This window comes from Meleagris gallopavo, chromosome 1, assembly GCF_905368555.1.
Source record: "Meleagris gallopavo chromosome 1, MGAL_WU_HG_1.1, whole genome shotgun sequence".
NCBI lineage: Eukaryota > Metazoa > Chordata > Aves > Galliformes > Phasianidae > Meleagris > Meleagris gallopavo.
This window is the reverse complement of record NC_139404.1, coordinates 56,149,240-56,176,015: the sequence shown is the minus strand read 5'-3', so window position 1 is coordinate 56,176,015 and position 26,776 is coordinate 56,149,240. Positions and strand designations below refer to the sequence as shown.

Here is a 26,776-nt window from a genome sequence, read left to right as displayed (position 1 = left end):
TTGGGGCCTCCTTCCCTGATGATTTACACCAAACCAAAACAGGTGAGTGTTCCCCATAGGAATGTGAGATAAACTATTGGCAGGCAGCAGACAGAAGACCAAAGCAGTGGTTGTAACTCATGAGAGAGAGGAAGCAACAACAGAAAAACGTGAATGTGAACAGTGCAATACAAGTTGATACCAGATGCACTCCATTGGGACTTCACCTCCTAAAAAGCAGTGTGTACCAGTAGCTCAAGTCCTCTAGTCAGCTTTTGAGCTTGAAACAGAAAACGTGGCCTAATTCCTGGAGACGGTACTGCTGGGTGCGTGAGGAGGTGATGGATGAGAAAGCGATGTCAATCTAGTCCAGCTTCCATACCTTCACCTCTGGCCAGGGTTTGCTCTGGACTTGTTCCAGGCTGATGGTGGATGTGCTGATTTCTGGGGAAATGGGCTCATAGGAACAGAGAGACAAGCGTGCAGCCAGCAGGCCCATCCGGACACAGGTGTCTGTGTCATGGTTGGCAAGCATCCCTGCAGCGATTCCTGCCATTAAACTGTGGAGAGAAAGAACAGCAATTTTGAGCCCTGGGAACAGCTTTGGCCTCAGGAACATGGCTGGCCGAATACAACTCATCTGAGGGACGTGGTTAGTGGGCATGGTGGTGGTGGGTTGATGGTTGGATGCAATGATTTTTGTGGTCTTTTCCAACCTTAATGATTCTGTGAATCCAGATCAACGCTTACAGAAGCAGAGTAGGAATGAGGTGAGAACAAGTTTGTGGGGGTTTATTATATTTATTTTAAAATTTGGAGGAACAAATAATGCCATTGATTTGCATCTTATTTGCTTTTCATCTGAGAAGTTGAATTCACACCTCATTCCACCACATTTTCTTTTCTCCCCAGTTCTCCAAGACAGGCTGGAGAAAGGAAAGAGGGTCTACAGAGGGAAGAACCTATTTTTCCCTTTCTCTTTAATTATTTTGTCACTTCTCTGCTCCTTGGTGAAACCTTGTTACATTCCCCATTGGGAAGTGTAGATGGGCAGAGAGGTAAATTTCCCTATGTAATGTGAGAGGGGATGGGAAAAAAAAATCCAAAGCTGAAATGAGATTTTGGATTCAGACTTCTGCCAGCTTCATCTGTGGTTGTCCCTTTGAGATTAGCCAGTAAGAATTCTGCAAGTGCTTGAACAACAGGTGTCACCCACAGGCAGCAAGGAGGTATCAGAAGTGATGTTATCACTTGCCTGTCTTGCAGAAGACAGCTCTGCTGAGGCATGGGGACATGCAAGGTGCTGCTGGTGGTCAGCTGGGAACAGCCAGCATTTGTCTGTAGCTAAACTCAGAGTGATGCTAGGAAACTGGGGAAGGACAAAGGAGAAGGGAAGGTGAAGGAAGAAAATAATGACATTTGAGAGGAGGAAGCAAGGGCGGGAAAACATGGCAGCAGGGAGGATTAATGAGCTAATCTATGTGAAAGGGAAAACGACTGCTTTTCTGCACTCTCACTAATTACCTCAATATCATTCTTTTTTCTTTTATTTTTTTTTCTCCTTAACAAAAGATTGTGGTTTCCAAAACCATTCAATCTCTCAGCAGCTCCAGAGACTGAGAGTAAACATTTGGGGGTGCATCCCCTAGTGATGCCGTGTACAGGCAGGCAGTGTTATGTTGCCAGGGCAGCTGGGTGCAGGCAGCAAACAACCACAGAGCAGCACCTCCAAGGGCAGGAGAGCCTTGGGATCGGAGCAGGGCTGGGGCCTCCTGGATCAGCATCCTCGACACAGTGCTTTGGAAGGAGTAGGGCTCTCAAGGCTGAGCTGTGTGTCTAGCCCTGGATTGCAGCCCACTGCATGGTCCCTTGGAGGTGGCAGCAGGTCAGGCTGTTTCATCTGCTTATATGCCAAAAAGAGAGCACTTCTGGCCCATTCTGGCACTGTTCAATGCAACAGGAGCTCTGAGAAGCTGCCAAGGGCTGCCAGAAGGACGCTCCTGGACAAACAAGAGTGCTTTGAAAACTCCTGCATGAACCTGGGGACTCTGAGGAATGGGATTTCTGGAGAAGAAATCAATATGGGATTCATTTCCCAATATTCAGAGACCCCTTGAACTTCCCCCACTGCTGTGTTTGGGTCTACAGCATTGCACAATATGGCAGCCTCCTTCATAGTGCTGTGCTGAATGCAGCCAACTTGCCTTAGAAGCAGTTTGGGATATGAGGAGTAAAGAAGGATTCTGGTGTTAAATGGATGAATTAGCTTGGCAAGAAGATACTGATCGATCCTGGCTAAAATATTGAGTTATCACAAAAATGACTTTTTATTCTCCTCACCTAAATAAGAAAAAAGGAGAGGTACTGCTATGTTGAGTTACTGATAGGTAAGAGAAGAAAACTGAAAGGAAATGTCTGTCAGATGTGGCCTTTTGGTCTAGCCCAAGGCAATGAAAGGAGAGAATCAATTATTGTAGCACACAAAGCAAAATAAACAAACAAATAAATAAATAATCCACCAGAAACCTGACTGCTACATAGAGTTTGACAAGTTAACAAGGAGCATAATGAAATACTTCCCTGACAAACAGAGAATTGATCGCTGAGGCTAGGAATAGTATGTGTCATTTCCTATCCCTATGTGCAGCAGTGTGTACAGGCAGGCCAGTTGCACAGCAGACTCTTCTGAAGCACAAGCTATTGCAAGAGGTGAGTGCAGAGCTTGATGGAGTGCTTTCATAGGACAACTCCAGCTCCTGAACATCAGTCCCACTTCCACTGGAGGTAAATTAGTTAGCTGGTAAGGGTGCTTTGATGTACAGTGGTTTACTCGGCTTTCAGCAGCTCAGCCCAGAGTAATCCAGAAATACTAGATGGCCATGGAGGGCTTGGATCTTAAACAAAAGCAAAGCTAATAAGAGCAAAGCTGGCTTCAAGATGCTCAGTGAGACATTTCTAGTGAGCATTGCAAGGAATCACATAACCAGTCCTGTTCTTGTGCCTCCTCAAGCAGCAGAACATAGTTGATCTTTGTAGTAGAATTTAAAAGAAATCATGTTAGGATGGTTCCACATGTAGCTGGGGAATACAGAGAGGTTAGCAATGTACCTGTCACCAGCTCCTGAGACGTTGACTATCTCCTCCCTGCTGACAGGGATGGTGGGGTAGTGGGCGGCACAGAGGCTGGCAGCAGCAGTCTGTATGGGGAGAGAGGAAGGGCAGTGAGCACTGCTGATGTGGCCTGGTGGGGCTGGTGTCATCCAAGCATGCATAGACGCCAAAGAAGGGGGACAAAAATAAGCCAATAATCTTAATAATCTTTTTTTTCACACTTCAAAGGAAATCAGCGATTTCAGTTCCTGAAAATGAAGCTTGCAGTCATGAATATTCAGGGAAAGCACATGTAAAATGAGCTGGCTATAAGCACTGCTGCCAGGAGCCAGGACAGACAACTCAGTTTTCTTTGCTAATCCTCAGAGCTGTGCATTCCACCCACAAACACGAACATTTGCCAGCACTGATGCCATGTTTCCCAGCATCATTGCTTCACCACCAGAAATAGCAATCATGCTCTGCAGTCCCAAACAGAAGCTGCTGAGAGACCTGTGTTAGTTTTCCATGCCCTTACCTGCTCGTGGGGTGCTGGACGAAGAGAGACTCCCTCCCAGGCTCCTGCCACACAGGAGAACACCATGAGCACCGAGGGTCACGACCACACAGCACAGGTGGGGCAGCAAAGGGCGGGCCAAGGCTGCTGCCATCTTGATAATGTCCTCCAGCCTGGATGGTGCCTCTTTAGACAGAGAAGAGGAAAAGCTAGGGTGTAACTTTGAAGGATCTCAGTGGGTCCCTCTGTGGGCTGGCAGCCTGTAAATAGGAGCAGCCCACACGGTGCTCCTATTTATGAGCACGACTGAAAATGTGATATTTTTTCCTTTCATTCATGGGAAACGTGATTTTCCAGCGATTTCCATACTGTCAATCCTATGCTTCCCTGGAACTACACATGTCTATAGAGGTCAAAAACACCGTCCTGAAGCATGACTTCCATGTTTTAATGTTTTTGGGATCCCGCTTGCATACAGTATGGTATTTCATTTTCCCAAAAAATGGTAGTGTGGGGGCAGGTGCCCTCAGAACATCTTATGTCACTGAGATATTTATAAACCAGAGATTGCTTTTATTTGGGTGATAAAGTGAGGAAAACAGACCTCTTGTTTTGCAGAAGGAAACACACTAGGCTGTGCTCTTTGATTGATCATCAGTCTGGCCTGGGCCAAGCGACCCACACAGAGATGACTGAAAGGCGGGAGATGCCAAGACTGCTTATGAATTCCCGCTGTGTTATAACCCAGTGTGATTGAAATGGGAGATGGGAGGAAAATGCTCTCTCCTGATCTATGTGAAATAAGCAAAGTCAGCACGACTGACTCTTCTGAGTGTTCAATACCTGCTGGCAGAGGATTCCCAAGAGTCCGGTTTATTGCTTTTAGCTCTTGCAGGTTGGGGGAAATGTACGTGAGTGCTTTCCAGCTGTCTGAGAGGAATGGCTTAGAGGCCTTGTTCTCATCTGTTGGCTCATAGCACACTTTAAAGAAAGATTGCAATTGGTTAATTAACTGACGAACCAGTGTTTTTTTTCTGTATTTGAGCAGGACGCACTGCAGAAGGCTTAATGTGATCTGTACAGCTGGGGCTGTTTCTGCAGTGTATCAGAAACCTAAATATGATTTCCCCCACGCCGGTGTCCAGGGTTTCCCAGTTTTCCTCTTTGCTGCTCAGCAATGACAAAGTTGTTTCTGGCTCTGGAATGATATAATCAGTCTTTGGGTCTGTTACTCCCTTTTATCTGCTTTGGGAGCCTCTGCCACATATTAAGAACATCATCTCCTTCTTCTTCAGGATTTGCTCTTAAAAATGAAGGTGAAACTGCAGAGGTTTGGGAAGCCTTGTGAAGGGTCCTCAGCATGCCAGCGAGGAGCTCTGTATTTTAGGAAGTGGAAGAGAAATCCTCCCAAATGATGCTTCAGCACTTGTTCTGAGAAGAAAACTCCATCACTGCTTGGAGTGGCAGAAGCACGTACATCTGTGCTTGCCTTGAGATTAAAGGCAAAGAGAACAGCTTTTTTTGGCTTTCTGGCAGTGCCAAAGGGCTCTAGCTCCTACGTTACAGCAGATGTGACACCTGCAGAATGAGACAAACTCAGAGAAAGCAGAAGTGTTTCATCCATTTCAAATAGAGTAGCAGTGTATAGAAAGGAGCACTGGGTAACACAGCATGTCAGGCAAGAGCTGGATAACTCCAGAAGGGAGTGGAGAGTGCTTAGAGCACGTGGAGCATCCTGGTGCACATACCCATAGGAGCCATGGGGCAAGGGCTGGGCGGGTTCTCCTTACCTGCTAGCTGATGATCTCTAGCGAGTTGGCAGATGTATTGGATAGTGGAAAGAGGCACGTTTCCATCAATGCAAACCAGTGGGGCCTGGCACAGATTCTCCTTGAACTGGGACACCTAGTTAAAATCCAAGACACAGAGCAGAGGCAGGCTGAGTCATTGCAGAGAGACAAAATGATTCCTAGTCATACTCAGAATGCGGGGTTTTCACTTGTATTGCAGCTCTTAAACACAGGAATGAACAGAAAAAAGTGATTCCCTAAGGAAGCTGGATGTCTCCATTTATCTCATCTCTTCCCCTTCTTGTTCTCTGCTCCCCATCATTAAAAGGTGGACTTGACAGGCAGAGCCCCTTCTGAACAGCCCCAGAGCTAACAGCTGCAGTGAGATGAGGGCTTTTGGCCTGTAGCTCCCTTTTTAGGTGGAGGAAGACAAGTTAAGTCATTCTCTTGTGAAGGCACACAGATTGGCTGTTTATTTTTGTATCACGTTAAATTTCCTTTGGTCTGCTCGTGCCTTGTCCAATTGTATATCTAGTGGCCACAGTACTTTTCTAGACAGCAGGCTGAGGATGGAGTGAGGAGCTGCGGCTCATTCTCTTGCCTCTCTGAGGTTCACGACCACTGCCTAAACGCTAGGCCAGCACTACAGGCACTCTTGCAGCCTCCCTCCTGTGTTTCTGCTAATCCTAGCTGAAAGAAGGGCTGCCAAAATGCACTTTGCAGCAGAAGATTGGATCAGAATTTCCACTGGCCACAACTGGTTCGTAAAGCTCAGGAGAACTAATCTGTCATGTAATGGTTTACTGCGCCAGGGCTTGGGAGAGGCAGGGTGGGGATGGAAGTGGGAACAGTGACCATATTTTTCCCTCACTAAAAGCCCACCAATAAGTAAATTGCACTTAACTTTCAGGTCACTGCCAGTCAGGAAGTACAGGATTTGTTCTGTTGACAGCAGAACGAGTAGGGAGGAGGGTGCAGTGACGGGGGTTTTACCGGATCAATCTGCAATTACTGCTTCCATTAGCCCTGATGTTTCCAAGGGTTGGACGTGCTGAGGAGCAGCGCCTGTTTGTATAACTCAGCATGGAGAAACAACAGGGATGGTGGGGTGGGAGTGGAACAGGAAAACTTACTTTAGGCATTGTTCTGTCTACTTTTGGTTGTTTTATTAAAAGGGGGAAATATAATTTCTGCAGGTGGGCTGGATTTACTGCTGAACTTAAGAAGCCAAAAATGATAAGTTAATTGAAATTCATCAGTGCAGGGGATTCTGGCCTACATCTCATGAGATGATAGCAATGGTGACTTCTTATGGAACAGAAATATGAAGACGTTCCATCTTGGTAAGCAGTAACAGGTACCTCTGGTAGCTTGCCACGCTGCAATCTCAGTGGCCAATATCTGGGGTTAACTTCAGGAATTCCCATGTTCCCTCTGCACACCCACTCCCTCCTGGTACAACTTTACTAGCTGGTTTTTGTCACACCTCCACACTGCTTCTCACAAGCAGAAGGTTGCAAATCAGCTGGCATGCATACGTATTGCTCTGTTATCTGCTGGTGGATGTCCATATCTCCCAAGCCGATGCTCAGCTCCCCAGCACTGGTGATCATAGCACTGTAAGTAGCTGTGCTCTTCCCCTCTAGCTGCAGGATGGCACTCATGTCCTAAAACAGGGAGAACAGTTATAAAAGGAGCATGTTCCTCCTCTCTGTTACACTTGGCTCAACTTCAGTATTCTTTCTCTGCACCCACCCAATTTGTAGCAGTAGCCTAGCTTGCTGTTCTCCCTTCATCCTCCCTTCTCCCTTCAGACAAGCAATATTCAAGAGATATCTTGGTCTAGGCAGTGCAGGCAAATGGCTAATTATTAATATTGTAAAGCAACAGGAGCCACAGCAAAGATTTAAGAAATTGTTTAGTAAATGAGCATGACAGGCCTCTGCGATGCAGTTCAATACATCGTGTCGCTCTGCTGTGATGGCAGAGCATCCTGCAGAGCACTGCTTGCCCCAGCTATCCACTCCTACAGCTTGTGTGACACATCTGATGGCATACTGGGCACATCTTGGTGCATGGTCCAGCTAGTGCTTACAGTAGCCATCTCAGTGATTGCACAGCAGGGAGGCTGACTTTGATGGTAGCCTTAGAACCATTTTTACAACAGTTAAAGGTATAGCTGTGAGGTGTCCTTCCTCTATGGGCCTTCGAATGATCTGCTATGAGAACCCATGGCATTGCTTGGAATATACATTCCAGGATGGAGAAGTGCTTCTCCCCACTTATTTCACAGGGAATATTGAGGTTTTAAGAGCAAGGTCATCACCAACACTGTTGGTAAGGCTTCTTGCAGACCAGGATTTCTTGGCAAATAGTCCTACTCCACCTTCTCTTGAGAGGCTGTTCACTGAGATAGCTCAAATTGTTCTGTGCTCAGATAGAAGAAGGATTATAAATCTGCAGCTTTAAAGCCTCTATATACTAAAAGAGAGTTCTTGTTCTTATTGCTATTTTCATTGAGCTGCTCAAATTACCAGTACTAAGGCCTCAGGTGCTCTTTCTGTCTGTATAACAGGGCCCTGAAGGCACCAATAGGCCTTAATGGCCCTGACCAGCCTCAGCTGGGGTCTCCACCCATAGCCCTGGCCTGCCCTCAGCTCTGCCATTTTCCCAGAAGAGTGCCTGATGCTCTGGTTTGGGGTTGCTCCTGGCTTCCTGGTGTCAGAGGACAAACTGCTGCTGAAGTTGGGTATTCCTCTGGTGTACAGTTGTGTGTGTACGCAGCTGTAAGATTCTGTGCCTCCAAACCTGGGAGGTACCTAGCCTTGGCTCCCAGTTCTAGGCTTTCTCTGTCTCGTAGCCCAAATCAGGCTGGTTTTGGCATTGCTTTGTTTATCCCGAGGATCAGGCTTTGCATATTTCTGGCTGTGCTTAGGCCTTCCTACTTGTTTTTGCAGTTCCTCCTTATTTACTTCTCTTTTTCCTTCAAGCAGCGCTCCCTGGAGCTGAATTAAGACCATGTGGTTCAGACTTAAAGCTCTGTGTACATCTAGTCTGCGTTCTGGGGGTAGCTCCTTGGCTTTTAATGATGTGTATCTAAGCAACATTGAATTTTTCTTCCTCTTAGTGATGAGATGAGATGGAAGGAAGCTTTTATGTTTGCCAGGGTTACAAGTACTTTTCCCTTTACGTAATGCCATCACCTCCATGCTTCTGAAACGTACCATGTGGTGACAGTAGTGCAGGATGGATTCTGAATGTTCATCCTTCCCCACAGCTGACAGAAGGAGAGGGGTCAGCCCAAGACGGCTTAAGCAGTCTAAAAGCAAATGAAAAGACGTTCACAGGTCTGTCAGAGGAAACTTGTGCACTTCCCTGGCAACATTTCCTGTACCCATCACAAGCACTCAGGCCAGCCGACATCACTTCTGTGTGTGGCCTTGCTGTGCGGCTGTCCTGCAACACTGTTTTACTAATGGGTTCATGGGAAACCCTTCCTCTTCTCCCTTCAGGTTACCACAATTCATTCCTCAGCGAATGCATTTTTCCTCAAACGTTCCCCATCTGTGATCTGATGTGATAGCAGATTTGTGTTAAGAAGACTTGAGAAAGGTCAAAAAAACAGAGTAATCCTAAGGTCTTCAACTTATGCCCCCTGCTAATTTCAGCACTCAAACACTGGTCTGCTCCTGCCTGTGCTAAAGCACAAGGCATGCTATGGTCCTTTGCTGTTGCCAGTGACTGTAGCCCTTTCTCTCCTACAGTAACTTCTGTGCTCCAGTTCCTCTCGTCCTTGGTGCATAGTCAATCACCTTTGAATAGGTATATTCATTTAAAATCCTTCCTTGAAACATACTCCTATTGAAACCACAACCTGGCGTTAATTCAACACTGAGGACTGGGCTGTTCAGCAGTCAGTGCAGAACAGTGGTGCTTATTTAACCTCAGTTTGGGGCCACTGTGCTACAGACTAGTTAACTTCATATTTGAGGTTCTTTATTTTTCAGAGCTCTGCCTGGCTCCTTTCCTTCTCAGTTTTTGGATCATCCCTTGCCTTTTCCAGGCAGTCTGTCCCCTGATGTATTGCCTAATGTGTCCCAGATCTGAACGGTGCTCAAGAGCTTCTGCTGTTGAAGGAGTACCAAAGGACAAGTCACAGCTAGCAGGCACCCAGAGGCAAACCCAAGCACAAGGCACCTGCCAAGTTTCTTCCAACGCCGCCAAAAGTTCGTCTTACTCTTCCAGCGTTTGTCTGCCCGCCACCCTGGAGGAATAAATTATTTATAAGCAAAGTTGGAAGAGCTACTTGGTATAGATGCCATGCCTCCATTAACATCTGAAGTGAAATCGATATTGCTGAAACATACGGCAGCAAATAGAGACCATCTAGGTTTGCAAGCACTGCAAACTCCCACAGCCCATCTAAACACATCAGCTCTGGTGATAAAAAGCCCGTTGCCTAGAAGGCGAGATCATTTTGGTCTCTCCATGCATAACTATCTTGATTTTATTGACTACAACCTCTTTGAACCAAAGAGCGTTTTGGTTGAAGAGCAACCTTCTGAATTTACTTGCTCACATCAGCGCTGGGATTCTGGAGCTACTGACCCAGACCTGATGGGCTCTGGAACTGTTTTCCTGGCCACCTAGCTCCCACCTGTAAGCAATTGTTTGTTTGTTTGCTTGGTTTTATTTTTTTCACTTTGAAGATAAAACAGGTTTTGTTGCCTTTGCCAGTATTGCCTCTGCAGTACTTTATTTATTTCAACTTATTGTTCTCTTCCCACACATCTCTCTCTCCAAAAACCTTTCTCCACTTTTGTGGTTATCAGCTTCTCCTTTTTCTTGCCTCTGTCCATCTGTCACAAATGGTAGAACTGCCAGAGCACAGACAGTTCCTCGTCCCTCCTCCCAGCTCTCCTGCCAGAAGAATTACCTCAGTAAATGTCCAGATCTCTCTGGGCTTCATCACTGACTATCAAATTGCTCTAAAGCTCTTGATTCATAAAATCCTGAAACATATTTTCCATTTCTGAAGACAGCTTGCCACTGGCATTCCTAATAATCTTCTGGATAATCCAGAGCTTTTCAAGAGTAGGTTGTGACATGAAAGAAGAAAGGATAAGATGTCCTTGCAATATAAGATCTGAGAAGAAGAACAAGTTAAACAAACTTATCTTGCAGGTATATGGCAGGAGATACTAGCTTAGCACCTGCGTGTAAATCTTGTGTGCTGGACAGAACAGAGTGATAGACTTTAGAGGAGACAAAGATAGTTCTAGTTGGGCAAAACAACAAACTCTGAATCCAGGTTAGAAAGTATGTATAAACAAAGGTGGGGGGTACCTACTGGGGAGGATGAGCGTGCAATAGGTGAACTGAGACAAATATCAACCCAAGACAGTGGGGAAAGGGGGAACGGCTCACTAGCATTGGGTACAGAGATAAAAGTTTCCCCTGATAATTTGAGAGACCCCATAGGTGCATACCCCAGTGGATTCTCCCTTTGTTCAAATAAAGAAAGCTAACAACTCCTCTGTCTCTTTTTGGGATAAAGATAATGAAGCAAGCCTGTTGGAACAAAAATTTTCCCAACAAGTGTTTGGGTTGCGAGTTCTGAAGCATGTGTGTACCCACGCAGTGCTGCTCCAGGTCCAGACTCTTTGTGCCCTGTGTCACCCCAGGTGCACAAGAATACCTCTGTACATGCTCATTTTTCTTGCTTGTAAACATTCTATCCTTCCTAACCAAGCAGATGTATTGCCATCTCAGGGTACAAGATAGTCTTCCTCCCTCCTCTCACTGTTCTTGGACATTCTTTGAACTTGCATCCAAGCTGTCCAGTGACCCTTCTTCCCCTGTACTGAGCCTTGAAATTACAGACAATACATCTGTCCTTAGCACACAATACTGTCCTCATCCAGTCCTGTAACTGTAAGAGGCTGGTTTTTTTTTTTGTTTTTTTTTTTTTAAACCTCCAGGCTGCTTTTGTTTCCCTTGGCTTTCCCCAGTTGTGAAGTCTGTAAGACACACAGTGCTAATTCTCCACCCCTTTGCTCTTCTGCCTGGCAGTTCTCCAAGCCCTGAACTGTTTGGACAACCTGAGTAGAATGCCATGTAAGCAACCTATCGCCTCTGTCCACCTTTCCACTACTTGTCACTCCTCATTAACCCAAATGCCTCTCTGTTACATTTGCTTATGCTCCCCTTGAATTGCCACTGGCACTGCCAGGACTAAGGCTGTTTCCATCTGTGACAGTCTCCTACTGAGCGTTGCAGATTTCCAAAGCGCTGAGCCTATCTATTTTAGCTCTGCAACTTACTATGCATAATAGAAGAAGCCAAGTGAAAATACATATATATATTCTGAATCAAAAAGCAAGGATGCTTGTTTGGGCAAGTCAAACAATACAGCTTTGAACACGGTCCTCTATTTCAATATTAAAAGAGGATACTAACTGTCACTGGTAATGAGCACAAACCCTACTTAATGCAGCACCATCATCTATTTTTCAAAGCTGATGCCATCAGGAATGTTGAAAATACACGAGTTCCTTTCTTTGCCTGGCATGCTGCTCTTCTCTTTCGGTTTGCCCCCGCATCCCAGTGGCACAGCTTCAGGTTTTTTAAGCCCAGCTTTACCCTAACAGCGGATGTACCAGCCTGCCACGCAGGCATCCAGCCGTGGGTGCTCCCTGCTGTTGTACAACCCCACAAGATCTAAAAGAAATGAAGCTGCTAAATTACTTTAGAGTGGGTGCGATGAGAGATGAAATAGCAGCTTGCTTGTAAAGGCAAAGAGATGATGACTGTGATCACACCTTGCCAGCTCAGCTGTGCTGAGCTCAATCTGTAGCAGTACTTGAATATCTATTCTCTGTTGCATTCAGGGGAAAGAAAGATGAAAACGGGCTGAGATGGTTTGAAATATGACTGAGCTGATGCTTTCTGGCAAGGCTTCAAGGAATTGAAAGAGTTTCTAGGACCTCTTTCTGCATCCTAAGAAGCTTGAATTCCTAATGTAAAGATAACACTCTGCTCTTCCTGAAGTTGAGGATGTTCCATCCCTCGACCTGTTGAAGACCAGGCTGGATGGGGCCCTGGGCAGCCTGATGCAGTGGGTTGGAACTAGATGATCTCTGAGGTCCCTTCCAGGCCAAGCCATTCTATGATTCTTCTGGATATTCTAAAACCATTATAGCCATAGTTACTTGTCCAGCACCCTTCCCAAACCTAGGCAACTTGCATCTTTCTCTGCTGGTTACTTACTTGCAAATAGTTACTTAAAGGCACTTCACTTCTGGGTAGCCTTGAAAGCCACTTGCAAGTTAAAACTAGTACAGAATACTACTGGTTTTTTGCTAAAGGGGACATCATGTGTTGCAAGTCTCTACAACAAACACAGCATGCATAAGGGTGGGACCTGCTGGGTGCTAAGCAATTTGGAAAAATCCTTAAAAGCCAAAGCAGAGCAATAGCATTGAGCCTGCTTTCTCTTCTGTGCCTAACCATAGAGGCTGTAAGTTCCCAAATCTTCCTGCAGCTTAGCATTTGATTAGCTGCTATGATGAGCCTTCAGCTCCAGGACTCGCTACTATACAACATTAAAAATCTTCCTTTTCCCTTACCAGCTGCTCCCAATGGGGTTTGTCACTGCCCTCAGCCCCTCACCACACCACGTATGGCCCAGGGGTCTGCTGCAAACAGGTGGTTTGCCTACCTTTGATTGCACCTTGCCTTATTAGCTTAGTGCAGGGTATGTGTGCTCTCAGTTTGAGCACAGCTGAAGCTGCTGGACTTCTGATTTTGAAAGCCTGCACAGCTGACGCTACAGCACATGTCACCCTTAACCATTATGATAGTTTCATCTTTGCTTCCATATCATTTAATTTCCAACTTCCTTAGCAATAGCTTCACCAGCTGGTCTTCTATCTGACTGAGAGGTCTTCACAGGTGGCCCCATTTGAAGGCAGGAGTTTGTTACAGGTTTATTGCTTCAGCAATCAGCATAAAGATTTTAGACACTAAACAACTTACAAGCAAGCTCTACCACCTCAATCTCAATAAAATAAAATAAAATAAATTGTATAGATCATATAATGACTGCTGTTTGCAATTGGAAAGTCTGCAACTCTTTAGCTTCTTGGTCAAACCACACTGAAACGCAAAAGGTCTCGTAATGCTTAAAATGCCTATTTTTTAAAAGCAATCTTTTTTTTTTTTTTCTTGTTATGTCTTAAATTTCTTATGATTGAGGAAGATGGCTCTCATTTAGCTGTGACTGCTACTTTTCTCAAAGGCTTCTTACTACTCTGGGTACTTTGCATGTAGTCTGGCTCCTATTCAGGCTGTTAAGACAGATCTGGCTCTTATCTGGGGATTTCCTCAGTATAGGATCTAATCTTGAATTACGTATAGGTTAGCACAGTGAGGGTTTTCATCCATTGCTTCTAGCTCTTTGCATATATATTTTGTGAGTGACTTGGGCAGCACTTCTACTAAAACAGCTCTTTGGGTTTTTGGCATCAAAGAATTGCATTGAGGTACCAGTTGAGGCCAGTGATATGTGGAGGTTGTAAGGACGATATGTTGCTCTGCTCCTTGAGAGGCAGTGACTCTCAGCACGTGAACACAGCAGATCAATATGTGTGTGTCCACCTAGACAACACACCAAATACACAGCACTGCGCTTCCTGTGTGTGTGCTTGTGTATTCATACAGACACAAAGATAACATGCACTAACATCATCTTTCCCCCACCGCCCTTCTTTGGCCTGGCAATTCTGTAAAACTAGCTAGAAACGGCAGCAGTGACAAGCAAGCTACTATAGATACTATACCAGGATGACAGAGTTCTGCGCCTTGGCTATAAAGTCAACGTTGATACCTCCAATCACCACCTTTAAAAGGAAAAAAGAGGTAGAAAGTGGTTGGAAGGACATAAGGGAAAAGTTCCAATTTTCATTTGCTTTTTTTCCACCGTCTTGAAAAGCCTTCTGATTTACAGACTGAAGGCCTGTGCTTTTTTTGGCTGGCAAGACACAGGTCTGTGCACTTCCAGTCTGAAAGAATGGAAATCTCTCCTCAGCGTTGTTTTGTGAATTATACCTGCTGATGTGCAGCCCCAGCATGGCAGGCAGGACTTACGGAGTACATACAGAGGTGCTGCCAGTTTTATTGAGTGGTCACAGAGTATAACAATTTTTGACATACTAACCCTCAGAAAGATTCAAGCAGTGCTGTTTAACAGGAGTGAGAGGAAGGAAGGATAGGGAAGAAATGGATAAAAATGGGCAGAAAAACGCAGTCATGTCTTGCAAGCTCCCAGAAGAAATTATCCTAACCAGTGCAACTTCATGGATCACTGTCTTACTGTTCCACAAAGCCAGAAAAAGCAGCACAGCTCCACAAACAGAAAGTTCCCAGATTCTTTGGGGACATAGGTTACTGCCTCTGGAGTCACTGCACCCTTTTATGTTGACAAATCCTACTGCAAATGGGTTTTAGAAACTTTTTTCAGCTCTCTAAAGTCTACCTAAAATAGATTTGCTGTAAATCATGTAGCACACATGAAATCTAAGATCGTGAATGGAGTATTAGAGTTATAATGGATCATATTTGGAATAAGCGGCACATTTTGTAATTCTGGCAGTCATGAGAAGGAGGCCAAAGAAAGAAGATATTTATAAAATGTGTGTGACTCAGCAGCTCAAAATATCCTCTGCCAACACCCTCTTCCAAGTCTACTCCTGCAGTCACATAAATTCCCTGGCACTGAGAGAAACAGAGTTGAAGTTGTACATAAGGTCACAATAAAAGGTGAAAAAGTGATGAAAGTTTTAGTGGATACGATCGTCTAAGATTTAATGAGATTAGGCCATTGTCACAGTTCATCCTCTGTACGTAGAATGGGAGAGAATATTTAGCTGCAAATAATAAAAAAAATTAAAGAGTGTCTGCCAGCATAAAGGAGAACGACTGGTCTCTGGCTGAATCACCTTATGCTTTTGGAAACAGATAAAAAAACTATCTTCAGTGCTGTTAGCAAACAGGTGTTATGTGGAGGACAGCAGGGGACTCACTGGCTGAGGCAGGGCTGTGTCCCCTCTGCGAGGCAAGCTCCCCTTCCTCGTGGTTTTCCGTAGTTTGCTCAGAGCCACTGCAATGCAGCTGCCCACTCTGGCATTGTTTTGGATCAGAGCAAGGTCTGTATGGCATTTTTTGAGGAAAAGAGAAAATATCAGCATGACTGGCCCAACAGAAGCCTATGTAGGAACAGCCCAGAGGGAGAAAATAGGAAATGCATGCTGTGAGACTTGGTAGATTTGATTCCCAGAAGCCAAAATCCATTGGAACAGATATGCTGGGTTACAGTACTCTATGAGCATGCTGAAATTTTAAGTATTCACCTTCCTCTGTATCCATGGAGAGTAAAGCTAACATCTACATTTTACAGACAGAAAATAGAAGAAAAGGCCTCACAGAAGATGAGGTGAAGTGCCTAAACTGGAGCTAAGAGTGTAACAATCTTTGAGGATCTTGGCCACCTTTCCAGAACTGGATGCCTACTGAGATTTTTGCCAAGTCTCTCCATGCCCAATTTTCATTAATTCCACTGGAAGCAGAGTATCAGAGGCTTTGAAAGCCCTGTTTTGTGGCTGCATACAACTCCAGTATCCTCAAACCAGTCTGCCAGCCACGAGGTTTCCCAAGGAACTGGTAACAGAGCCTGGGGTTGAATCTATCTTTATCAGACCCTACACCAGTATCCTAGCCAGTAGATCTGCCTTCCTCTTGCCTGTGCAAGAGGATTCATGCTATACAGGAGTGTTTCTTCCAAGTTTCTCAGTGCTCTGGGAAGCCCAGACATCTTCCAGTGTACAACTCTCCTCTGAGGGCAAGAGTGTCCTGAGATTCCATCACAGAGCAGGCAAGCTCAGGGATCACATGTGAAGGATCTCTTTGACTATCTGCTGTCTGTGTTGGCATCTAATTTTTAATGCAAAAGTGGAGGACAGTAAGGATGCTACTGAAAAATCAGGATGCAGCTACTGAGCTTTCATCTGTTTGTAGGTAATGAAGTGTTTGCCCCTTGCTGAACTGTCAATAAAATGGCAGCATTTTCCAGCAAACATCATTGGAGGAGATAGGAAGTATACTATTCCTTTATTCAGTCCATTTAGTAAAAGGATACTGGAGTCCAGTGATTTCCCGTTAGTTAATTCATTGATCTTCCGTAACAAGAAAGGGGTCAGTTCTTTGCCTATAATCCCTTTGGACCTGCAAATGTAAAGAAAATTACTGAGAAAACTAAGCTGAAATGGCATCAGAGTAGAAGCACTGTTGCAAGCAGATTAATTTATCGCCATAGCCACATAGCATAAAAAGTCCTGTAAACAAGCTTCAGGTTAGATAAAACCATGGTGAAAGCCTTGTTATGGGCTCATCCACACCCAAGATTAAGCTGTGCTACAACCCCTCTAGCAGTGTCCCTGAAGTCATTTATTTCCCCAAAACTACGGAGCAAACAGAGGTTAGGGCCTAGGTTACTTCTCACCTGGCTTCGCTGAGAGCTTGCTGGATGGCATCTTCAATAAGCTGGCCTGAGGCAGCTTGCTTCTGGGGACAGGGCACTGCTATCAGCACACCGCTGCTCAGGCCTAGACCCAGAGTGCTGGCTGGGAAAAGGACAGGCAAATGGTTAGAGGAGGCCAGCAGGGACAGGGAGGTGATTGTCCCCCTCTACTCTGCTCTTGTGAGGCCCCATCTGGAGTACTGTGTCCACGTCTGGAGCCCCCAGGACAAGAAAGACAGAGAGCTGTTGGAGAGAATCCAGAGGAGAGCCACAAAGATGAACAGGGGGCTGGAGCACCTCCCCTACGAAGATAGGCTGAGGGAGCTGGGCTTGTTCAGCCTGGAGGAAAGAAGGCTACGGGGTGACCTCACTGCAGCCTTTCAGTACCTAAAGGGAGCCTACAAACAGGAGGGGAGTCAACTCTTTGAAAGGGTAGATAACTGCAGGACAAGGGGAAATGGTTTTAAGTTGAGGGAGGAAAGATTTAGGTTGGATTTAAGGGGAAGTTCTTTACTATGAGAGTGGTGAGGTGCAGGAACGGGCTGCCCAGAGAGGTTGTGGATACCCCGTCCCTGGAGGTGTTGAAGGCGAGGTTGGATGGGGCCCTGGGCCTCCTGTTCTAGAATTAGATATGGAGGTTGGTGGCCCTGGATGTGGTTGGAGATTCATGATCCTTGAGATTCATGATCCTTGAGGTCCCTTCCAACCCTGGTCATTCTGTGATTCTGTGATAGAGGTTCTCTTTGGACAAACTGAAGGCTGAAGGAGAAGGACGGAGAGTGGGTGCAGAGTATGTGAATCCACAGTGCTGGAGCTCCTGTTCTTAGCTCACCCAAGGATGGGTTCTTGTTCAGCTAGAAAGCAGCTTATATTCTCCGATTTCTTTGGAGGCTGTTTGTACAATAAGAGGCAAAGACTTTTTAAAAAAACAAACCAACCAAAAATGACTCTACTTTTTGACCCTCTGTTCCAGGGCTTACACAAGCCTTTCCCTGCTGAAACATACCAATAAGTTTAGCTGCCTCCTCTTCGTCCTGGACATGATACGGTGCCTGGAAGCCACTCTGGCTTGAGAAGAAGGCTGGGAACATCCTTGACTCTCCAAAGGCAGCCACACAGACCCCCTGAGTTTCCTGTAGTAATGGAGGTGAGGTAATCAGTGGAGGGAAATGGGACCCACAGAGAGATAAGACTTTTCCCTTCTAACCAGCTAGAAACCGTCTTTCTTTAGAATCAGAGAATTAGCACAGGGTTTGATTATTTTTGCATTTTTAATACATCCCATTCTATTCTGTTCTGTCACCAACATTTTTCAAAGCAAAGAGCCAGACATGGTAACTATTCAGACAGAATCTGGCATATTGAAACATGCGAGACACACACGTCCTTTGCTCAGAGCTGATCAAAAGCAGGGCAGCTGTCACTAGCACAATGCTGAGTCCAAGGTAACAAGCTGTGACCTGAAGTTATGCCATGAGCTGACAGGAATTTAAATGAGTTCTATTTGTGATTGGAAAGTATTGACTCTGGCTGTCACCTGAAGTACTGACCCTGGTGGTTTGCAATATAACAAACCTTAAGAATGGACCCTACTAAAAATCATATTGTTTCTTAATTTAATTATGGCTTTCTTTTAGTGTCTGCTGGATCTAGCTTGCCTGATCCATCAGTGTGGGAGCATTCTCCCAGTAGACAGAAAAGTGAGTGACTCTCAACCCGGAGAAGAGGCTGTAGCTTGGGCTGCCTTTGGCTCAGTTGGAGCAGTTGCTGCAACAGCCTGTCGGGCACAGACAGGATGATGCTGGGGGGCAGCCCAGTGCCCGAATAGTCCCAGAACTAGAGAACTGAAAAGACAGGCCTCACATCCTCTAAATAGTTATTCATCAAAATCTTAGGCTTAATAACTGCCCCAGCATCACTGGGCCCACTTAGTGCTGCTGGATGCAGTACACCAAGTACATAATCACCTGCTTTCATGCTCAGCAGCCCATGATACCTACCAGATACTCCAATGTCCTGCCAATATCAAGGATAGACTTGACTCCTGCAGATACAACGGCAACTGGAGTTCGTCCTAGCTCTGTCAAGTCAGCACTCACATCCAGAGCTGTTAAGGGACAAGCAGCTGTTGTTTGTGATAGTGCTGATGTGATCTGCCCTCTTAAAAAGCCATATCTGCCTCCTTTTGTAAACATTCTGATCCACACACAAATATTACAATTTTAAAGCATACTTTTAGGTGCTAAGGTTGTAAGAAAGACTGGAAACAAAGAAGTCGCTTGATTAAGGGCAGAGGTGCAGCCTTGCACTGACTGTCTCAGTTGTTAGTTCATGTCAGTAAATAGCGTGCAAAAATTGAGTTGGAAAAAAGAAAGGACAAAGTTCAAGAAAACGAAATATAAGAAGATTTTTATATCAATATTGACACAACTGGCAGAGAAACACCACATAAGCTTTGCTGACCTCTGGAAACCCCCAGTCTGGAATTTACACCAGAAAGAGATAGCACTCAGCGGAGTGGTGTGTTTACACTGTACTATGAGTATATATAGCTAAAAGAAAAGTATGTACTTAAAGGTCACAAGCTGCACTGCCAAAGCTGTGCCATATCCCAGGTTCCCAGAGAGCAACACGGACTAGGGCATAAACCTCATTTGTGGTGAGACCCACTTCCTCCTCAGCTCATAGCTGAACGTAGTATGTATTAATTTTCTTACTGTTCTCTCCTCCTCGATGGACACCTCCAATGCCTCCTGTCACAAACACAGGGATTCCTGCTTTGTGTGCTGCAATCATGGTTCCGGATACAGTAGTTCCACCAGACAAACCCTACATGGGAAAGCAGGTCACAGGCAGCCCCCAGTGTGACCCAGCAAATGCCACATGCAGACAGCTGTGGTTGTGTTCTGACAAACAGCAGTGTCACAACAGCCTGTTGACACAATTAAGTGAAATTCTGACACAAATATTCTTTGCAAAAAGGCAGAGGATTCATCATCCCTGCTACATAAGCTGTTCTTGGTCTGATAATAGCAAAAGCCTTCATTCTCCAGGGCTTTTCGACCAGCAGGCTTCTTGGGCAGCTAATGTGATCATTAGCACTATGTGCATACGTTGGGGTGACTTGCTGTCACATAGTTCATGTGTAACATGATGATGCCCTATCATGCCAAAATGAATATTCTTTGCTTAGCCAGCCAATCCTGAGTGAATTTTCAGGAGCCCTATTTCAGGTCTGCTATTCCCTGACTCAGATATATTTTGACTCTGGATACATGTGGTATCTCAGTGAGGCTTAAAGCTACTTGGCTTAAAGCTGGAGATCCTGTTGCTGTATTGAAAACACCACAGTAGAAAGTCTGCATATCATACCTGGCTGAGGACATAGGGAAGATCTCTCCGAGACACTTTAATTACATTTTTACTGCTTGCCAAGAACTGAAGTTCCTCATCTGTGAGTCCCACGTGGATTTGACCCCTTAAAATTCCTATAGTGGCTGGCACTGCTCCATTTCTCATTACAATTTTTTCTACCTCTCTGGCCATGCTAGAAGAAAATAGATGAGACAACAATTACAAAATTAGTGAGGCAAACAATCAGACAAGAAACCTGCCGAGATTCATGGCTGGCATTCCCAGTTTCCAGTTTTGGGCAGTTCTTGGGATTTCAGCTAAGTCCAGTTCTGCATCTCTATCTTCCTATTGGCAAACTTTACACCTGATTTTGAGCAGTGCAGAACTACTCAGAGCTCCTGTTTTAAGGACAGCAATGGATAGGCTTTATGCTTCATTTCTGAGGCAGGAGCTGTAAAATGACCTGGCTTACAGGCAAACCTATTTGTACAATGTACTACTAAATATTAAGGATCTTCTCATATTGGAACCTTTCTGTATCTAATCCTTGTTATTTCTGAGATCACAAATCTTCACAAAAACCCCGGATAATTCAATTCTACTCAAATGACCAGGATATATTTTTCACAGTATAGCAGTTAGATACGGGGTACCAACAGTATTGAAAAGCTGCAAATTGAGGATATTCTGAAGTTAAAAACTAGGCCTTTCTAAGCTTTGCAGGCTTTATACTTGATCATTTGTGGGATATTCTATCTTTTTTAGCAGGTATATTTACATATGTTAGGCAATCTCCAACTACTAAAACTGTGCATAGGGCACAGAAGGCACTGAGAGGGACCATCAGTTCTCACAGCAGCTGCTCTGAGTGGTGCCAATGAGCAGATTTCAATGTTGTGTTCCAATCCTTTTTGTATCACAAAAGGTATACCAAAAGAAACTACGTGGGAGTTTTCAGTGTCTGTCATTGTGCATCATTAATGGTAGTATCTCTGTCTTAGAGCAAATGATGACATTATCTGCTGCCACATTTCAAAAGAAGCCAGAAATGTAAGGTGTTGGGTAAGGAGATAAACAGGTATGAATATGTGTGTCCTATGATTCTGCTCTACTTAGAAAGTCCAAATACAACTTTTTTTACACCAGAGCTCAAATTCTGTATCCCTAGTAACCTGACATTTCCCCTCACTTCGTTCTTACAACTTTGTTGAACAAGGAACATAAACCTACAACCTCAGATTCTGAGGATAGGCCATGCCATGTGTAATGATGGTGCTCTCCAAGGCTACGACCGGTCTCCCCTCCATCAGGGCTTCCTGTATGGAGGGCTGAATCCTGAAATAAGCACCTGGAGATAAACATAAAGAAATCAATTATTTACAGGGGTATTTGCAGTTACTACTGAGCTATTTATAAAAGGCAATTTGTCATAATCACAATAAATTCATTCCTCTCTTCAGTTCTTCTTTTGAGAGGTTTGCAAGTAACTTCATGAAGACTAAAACTGTGTTTTATGTGATTGAACTATTTACAAAAAAAAAAAAAAGAAAGAAAGAAATTATTGTAATGAATACAAATAATGCTCCTCTTATGATCTGAATGTTACTCTCCCACTGTTATTACTGCTGCATTGCTACTGGCTCCAATAATATTTCTTTGATATTACTTTAAATTAATGTTTCTGTGAATGAACTGAGCACTGTAATTGTGCCTGAATAATGCTATATTTTAAAAGAGTGCAAGCACCAAGAGTAAATATATAATAAGACTATTGTGCATCAAAATGTCACCTATTTTTAGTATTATTATCAAACACTGATAATAGTGTTTGATAAACTGAAAGCTGAAAAAGCAGCTTTTTGCTTTGCTCCCAAAACATTGCCAGCGAGGTCTCTGCTGTGTTCAGATGAGGAAGATGCTTTCCATCCAGGGTCTGTTCTGGAATACACTACTCACCATGCAGAAATCTTCTCACCTGCGTGGTTCTATGTGCCTCAGTGGACACATGTCTTGCCAGCCTATAAGTTATCTTCGCAATCATCTTGCACAGAAGGATGGTCCTAAGATTACAAAAGTCGGGTAAAAATGGAAGTAGTAATTTAGCAATGATGTGACCATGTGAAGTTAAATCTGCCATCTCTCACCCTGATCTCGAAAAGTGAATAATCCTGGGCTTGCCCAGAAGACTGCCTGGAAAATTCTTGTGTTTCAAGCATGAGTTGGGGTACCAAATCAAAATGTTAAGCTGAAGAAATGGAGTTGAAAGAGTTCAGCTAGCCCGCTGCTGAAATCAAGGTAGAGCTGAGGAAAGGATGAGGAGTAACAAAGTAGAAAGACTTCTGAAGTTCCTATTTTGATTTCCAAAGCTACTTGTTCATGACAAATTGTAGGCTCAGCTGCTGTCACCTCCAACCCAAAAGATCACAAGGTGAAAACTGTAGGAATACTATAGAGAAATGTAACTATTTTTTGCTGGTGTCTCAGAGGAAACAAGCAGTTCTCTAAAATAAAGAAAGACGCTGAGGACTGGGAAGCCAGATTGTAACTGTAAGGAGGGAAGAGCAGCTCTTCCTAGAGCCAACAGTGCTTTATGTATGCTCATGTTACATCATCTTTTTTAGCATGAAGTGTTGGAAGCAGAGGCACAATTCAGCCCCAGCAAGAACTCCAGAACTCCTCCTGTCTCTTAGCAACTCCTATTCACTTTAATTAAATTCATTTCAGGACAGAGAAAGAGGAGGAGAGAATTGAAAACGTTAAGCTGGTCTGGTCTGGGCCCCAGGGCAGTCTCGCTCAACTCCAGGCTGCTAAACGTATTTTTGCTGGGCAATTGGCCATATCTCTCAAGCTTTCCTATTCCTCACCCCTTAACTGTGAGGAAAGGATTTATTTCTTCAGTCCTTTGTACCTATTGTTAATTTAGATAGGAAATTAATTAGAGTACAGTACTCTGTGTTACATTTCTGGCTCTGATCTCTGCACAATGTGTGGCATTACAGCCAAAGAACCACAGTACACCCAGTAAATGTGTTTTGTTTTGATTTGTTTTTCTTCAGAATCTAAAGGCTTCAGCTACATAGAGCAGTTTGGGCTATGTAACAGGGAGAGACGGGCTGATTCTGTGGGACATCTCCCAAACCATCAAGCCGTACATCATCATGACATACAATACACACCCAACCAAAACCAGGAGATTTTTTTTCTACATTCAAAATCCATTTTTAAGACAAAAATCCAAACAAAGCTTACAAAATCCTATTGTTGCACGGACATGGCACAAGCTTTGCTTCATGCTTACAGCCCCTGCTTGTGCAGTGCTAAGCTCACAGCCAGCAGCCTGAAAAGTTCATGTAAATGAAATGCTCTGCTCTCGCTGAGGGTGTGTACACACCCCTCGCTCTCTCGGCAAAATCAGCTTTGGAATCTATTCATTGAGCCACAAAGGTTACGCCGAGGATCAGTTGGGCTGCTCTAGCAGTGCTCTGAATTTTAACAAACCCCCGGACTCTGAAGCGCAGCAGCCAGGAGTGCCCAAGCCGTGCTGGGCTGTGGATACAAACCAGCTGTCCCCACCTGCAACCCTAGAGTAATGAGCCGGTGTCCGCTGGAAAGGCAGCCAGCCAGCTGGAAGTTTTGAAGCTTGGCAAGCTTAGCAGTGAGACCTGTCCGACCTTAGGCCCCGTAACAAACCTGTGCACACCCCTAGCACAGGTTTTGTACAGCTCTCACGCAGAGTGGCCTTCCTCCCACCTCCAGACGCTGCTTACCTCCCCTCACCATCGCCCCACGCACCTGCCTTGGTGCGTTACTGCCTGATGTGCCTCTTACCTCCGGGTGCTGTCGTAGCGTGTACAAGGCTGGGTGGGCTCTGGAGCTGTGCCGGGGCAGCCCTGGCAGAAGGCGTGACGGAAGGGCCGGAGCTGTGGGGCTGACAGCCATTTATTATTAACCACGGACGCGCTCAGCGCTGCGGCCACTTTGTTGCCTGGGGCAAAGGGGAGATTTAGCTGCAGGGCAAGGATTGTTTCTGGGGTTATTTTTGTTCATGTGGTGCCACATTTTTCCCTCACTCTATAATTCAGATTCTCTTGCTGCTAATTTTTTATTTTTTTTTTAATCAATGAATTCAGGAATCATTAAAACAGTGTCTCTGTAGATTGGTTTCCTTTGTACATATTCATAAAACGTAGAGAAACTGCAGTCATGCTTCCCCTGCAGGTTTGCCAAACGCAGCTCTCAGCCTCCCAGAGAAAAATCACAGAATCACAGAATGGCAGAGGTTAGAAGGGACCACAAGACATCATTGAGTCCAATTCCCTACTAAAGCAGGTATCCTACAATAGAATCACAGAATCACAGAATGAAGGGTTGGAAGGGACCTCAAGGATCATGAATCTCCAACCCCCCTGCCACATGCAGGGCCACCAACCTCCCCATTTAATACTAGACCAGGCTGCCCAGGGCCCCATCCAACCTCGCCTTCAACACCTCCAGGGACAGGGTATCCACAACCTCTCTGGGCAGCCTGTTCCAGCACCTCACCACTCTCATAGTAAAGAACTTCCCCTTAAATCCAACCTAAATCTTTCCTCCCTCAACTTAAAACCAATTTCCCTTGTCTTGCAGTTATCAAACCTTTCAAAGAATCAATTCCCCTCCTGTTTGTAGGCTCTCTTTAGATATTGAAAGGCTGTAGTGAGGTCATCCCGCAGCCTCCACAATCTGTCTGGGCAGCTTGTTCCAGTGCTGTAGGTTTCATGCTGGCAGAACTCCTCATGATGCAGAGAAATACTGAGCACAGTATAGTCTCCTACTACAAGGACATCGTATTCTAACAGATGTAGGGTGATTTCAAACAAGAACTTTGAATCTAGAAAATTTTTGTTGCATCATAAAAAGCCAAGACACTTTGAGATCTAATGCACTGACATTATGCACGTGTAGATTTTGTATTCTGCAGAAAATGTCATGTTTCAGAGCTAGATGGTTATCCCAAAAGGCACTGACTTACTGGATGGAAGGCATGATTCTATGCAACTTCCACGCATAACATAAAACTATCAAAAGCAATTAGTAACATATTTCTTTTATGTTAAAGTAAACAGTGTCTGATTTTACTGTGATCCACCAGTTTGGAAGCTGTAAAACAGAGGTTTTTAAAGCTGCGTTCATATTTTATGCTCATCCCTTTCTAAAGAAGTTTTCTGTAACTTTTATTTAGTTTGGTGATAAAGAATGACTTTATTTTCTACATGAAGAAACATACTCAGGGAGAGTTCAAAGTTTGCTAAGTTACAAACAAAATCCACCCCTGACTTCTGCTACATGGTCTACAGGGAATTCAACTGAAGGAATGGCACAACCAATGGATGCTAAGGATTTTGTGATTGGTACTGTTTTCTTGTGAGGATGGGTGGCCAGAGGTACTGAAAACCAGATGTGGAGGCAAAATTACATTTATGAAAAATACCAACAAATTCTCACAACATCATTTTAATCTCAATTAGGTGGATTTAGAAATACTGCAGTACTGTAGGAACTTATCTGGGCTATTAGCTCTTTTGGCATGCTATCAGACGAGGTGATCTGGTAATCAAGCTGGTCTCTGAGTCTTAATCTTTCCCTTAAAATCAAGATCATCTTAATATGATCTTAGGCCATGGATACCAATTTCATTCTGTGGTATCAGTAAGTCATGGTAACAGTGTGTTTCTTCAGTTTTTCTCTTCAAACAAAGTGGAAAATCAGCCCTTCAACTTGCTGGATGTCTAGCTCAGCTTTCCACTTGGAACCTGCAGATTTCAGAGACCAAATATGGCCACTCAGGCAGTTCTTTGATGGCACTCCAGGCCAGCAGTCAGGACCAAGGTGTGCAGATGATGAGGAGGAAAAGGCCACAGAGAAGTGCTGGGGAAAGCTTTTGAAACTATGGGGCTGTGCATAACATGCTCCTCTGTTTGCCATGCATTGCTGACTTTTTTAGTACTGTCCGTCTGCAGCACTCAAAGCTTCCTGCTCGTACTTCCTCCTACCAGCCTCGGGAGCAGGGGTTAATATTAAACTGGTTGCTGGGTGACATGGGAGAGGCTGGGAATACAGATAGGCATTGCAAACTCCTGCCGTCTGCTGGGAACTGCACCCTCAGGCCCCAGCCACTCTCATGCCACCCTTGCATTCTCATATGTGCTGAATTGTTCCCCATCTGGCTTTTGATGAGCAAGTAGACTACAGACAAGAAAGTCTGAAAGAAAGAGAATTAGAATGTTGTTTAAAACAAAGGTACAATTTTCTTTTACACAGCCCAACAGTTTTCTTCCTGTTCTACCAACGACATGGACTGCTTCCTCTCAAAGGTTTTCAACTTTGTTGTGGTTAAAAAGGGATACATCATGGAGGATGGGGAGGTGGGAATGCACACCACCACGTTCACCAGAATTAAAATAAATAAGTAGAATATGAAGTTAAGATCGG

At 44.6% G+C, this 26,776-nt stretch overlaps 1 protein-coding gene across 1 annotated transcript; it reads right to left on the bottom strand.

Moving 5' to 3' along the window:
* Nucleotides 1–90: 90 nt before the first annotated feature.
* On the bottom strand, nucleotides 91–24,262 carry LOC100549193 (uncharacterized). Its single transcript, XM_010712871.4, is given in 20 exon segments — nucleotides 91–539; nucleotides 3,088–3,176; nucleotides 3,608–3,635; nucleotides 3,637–3,772; nucleotides 4,430–4,567; nucleotides 5,377–5,491; nucleotides 6,915–7,043; nucleotides 8,601–8,695; nucleotides 9,574–9,640; nucleotides 14,217–14,276; nucleotides 15,459–15,583; nucleotides 16,571–16,656; nucleotides 16,934–17,054; nucleotides 17,958–18,084; nucleotides 18,952–19,058; nucleotides 19,669–19,780; nucleotides 20,324–20,498; nucleotides 21,539–21,653; nucleotides 22,262–22,365; nucleotides 24,134–24,262. Coding segments are annotated over 19 exon segments (2,106 nt in total). The 5' UTR covers nucleotides 22,347–22,365; nucleotides 24,134–24,262; the 3' UTR covers nucleotides 91–343.
* Between the last annotated feature and the right edge of the window lie 2,514 nt (nucleotides 24,263–26,776).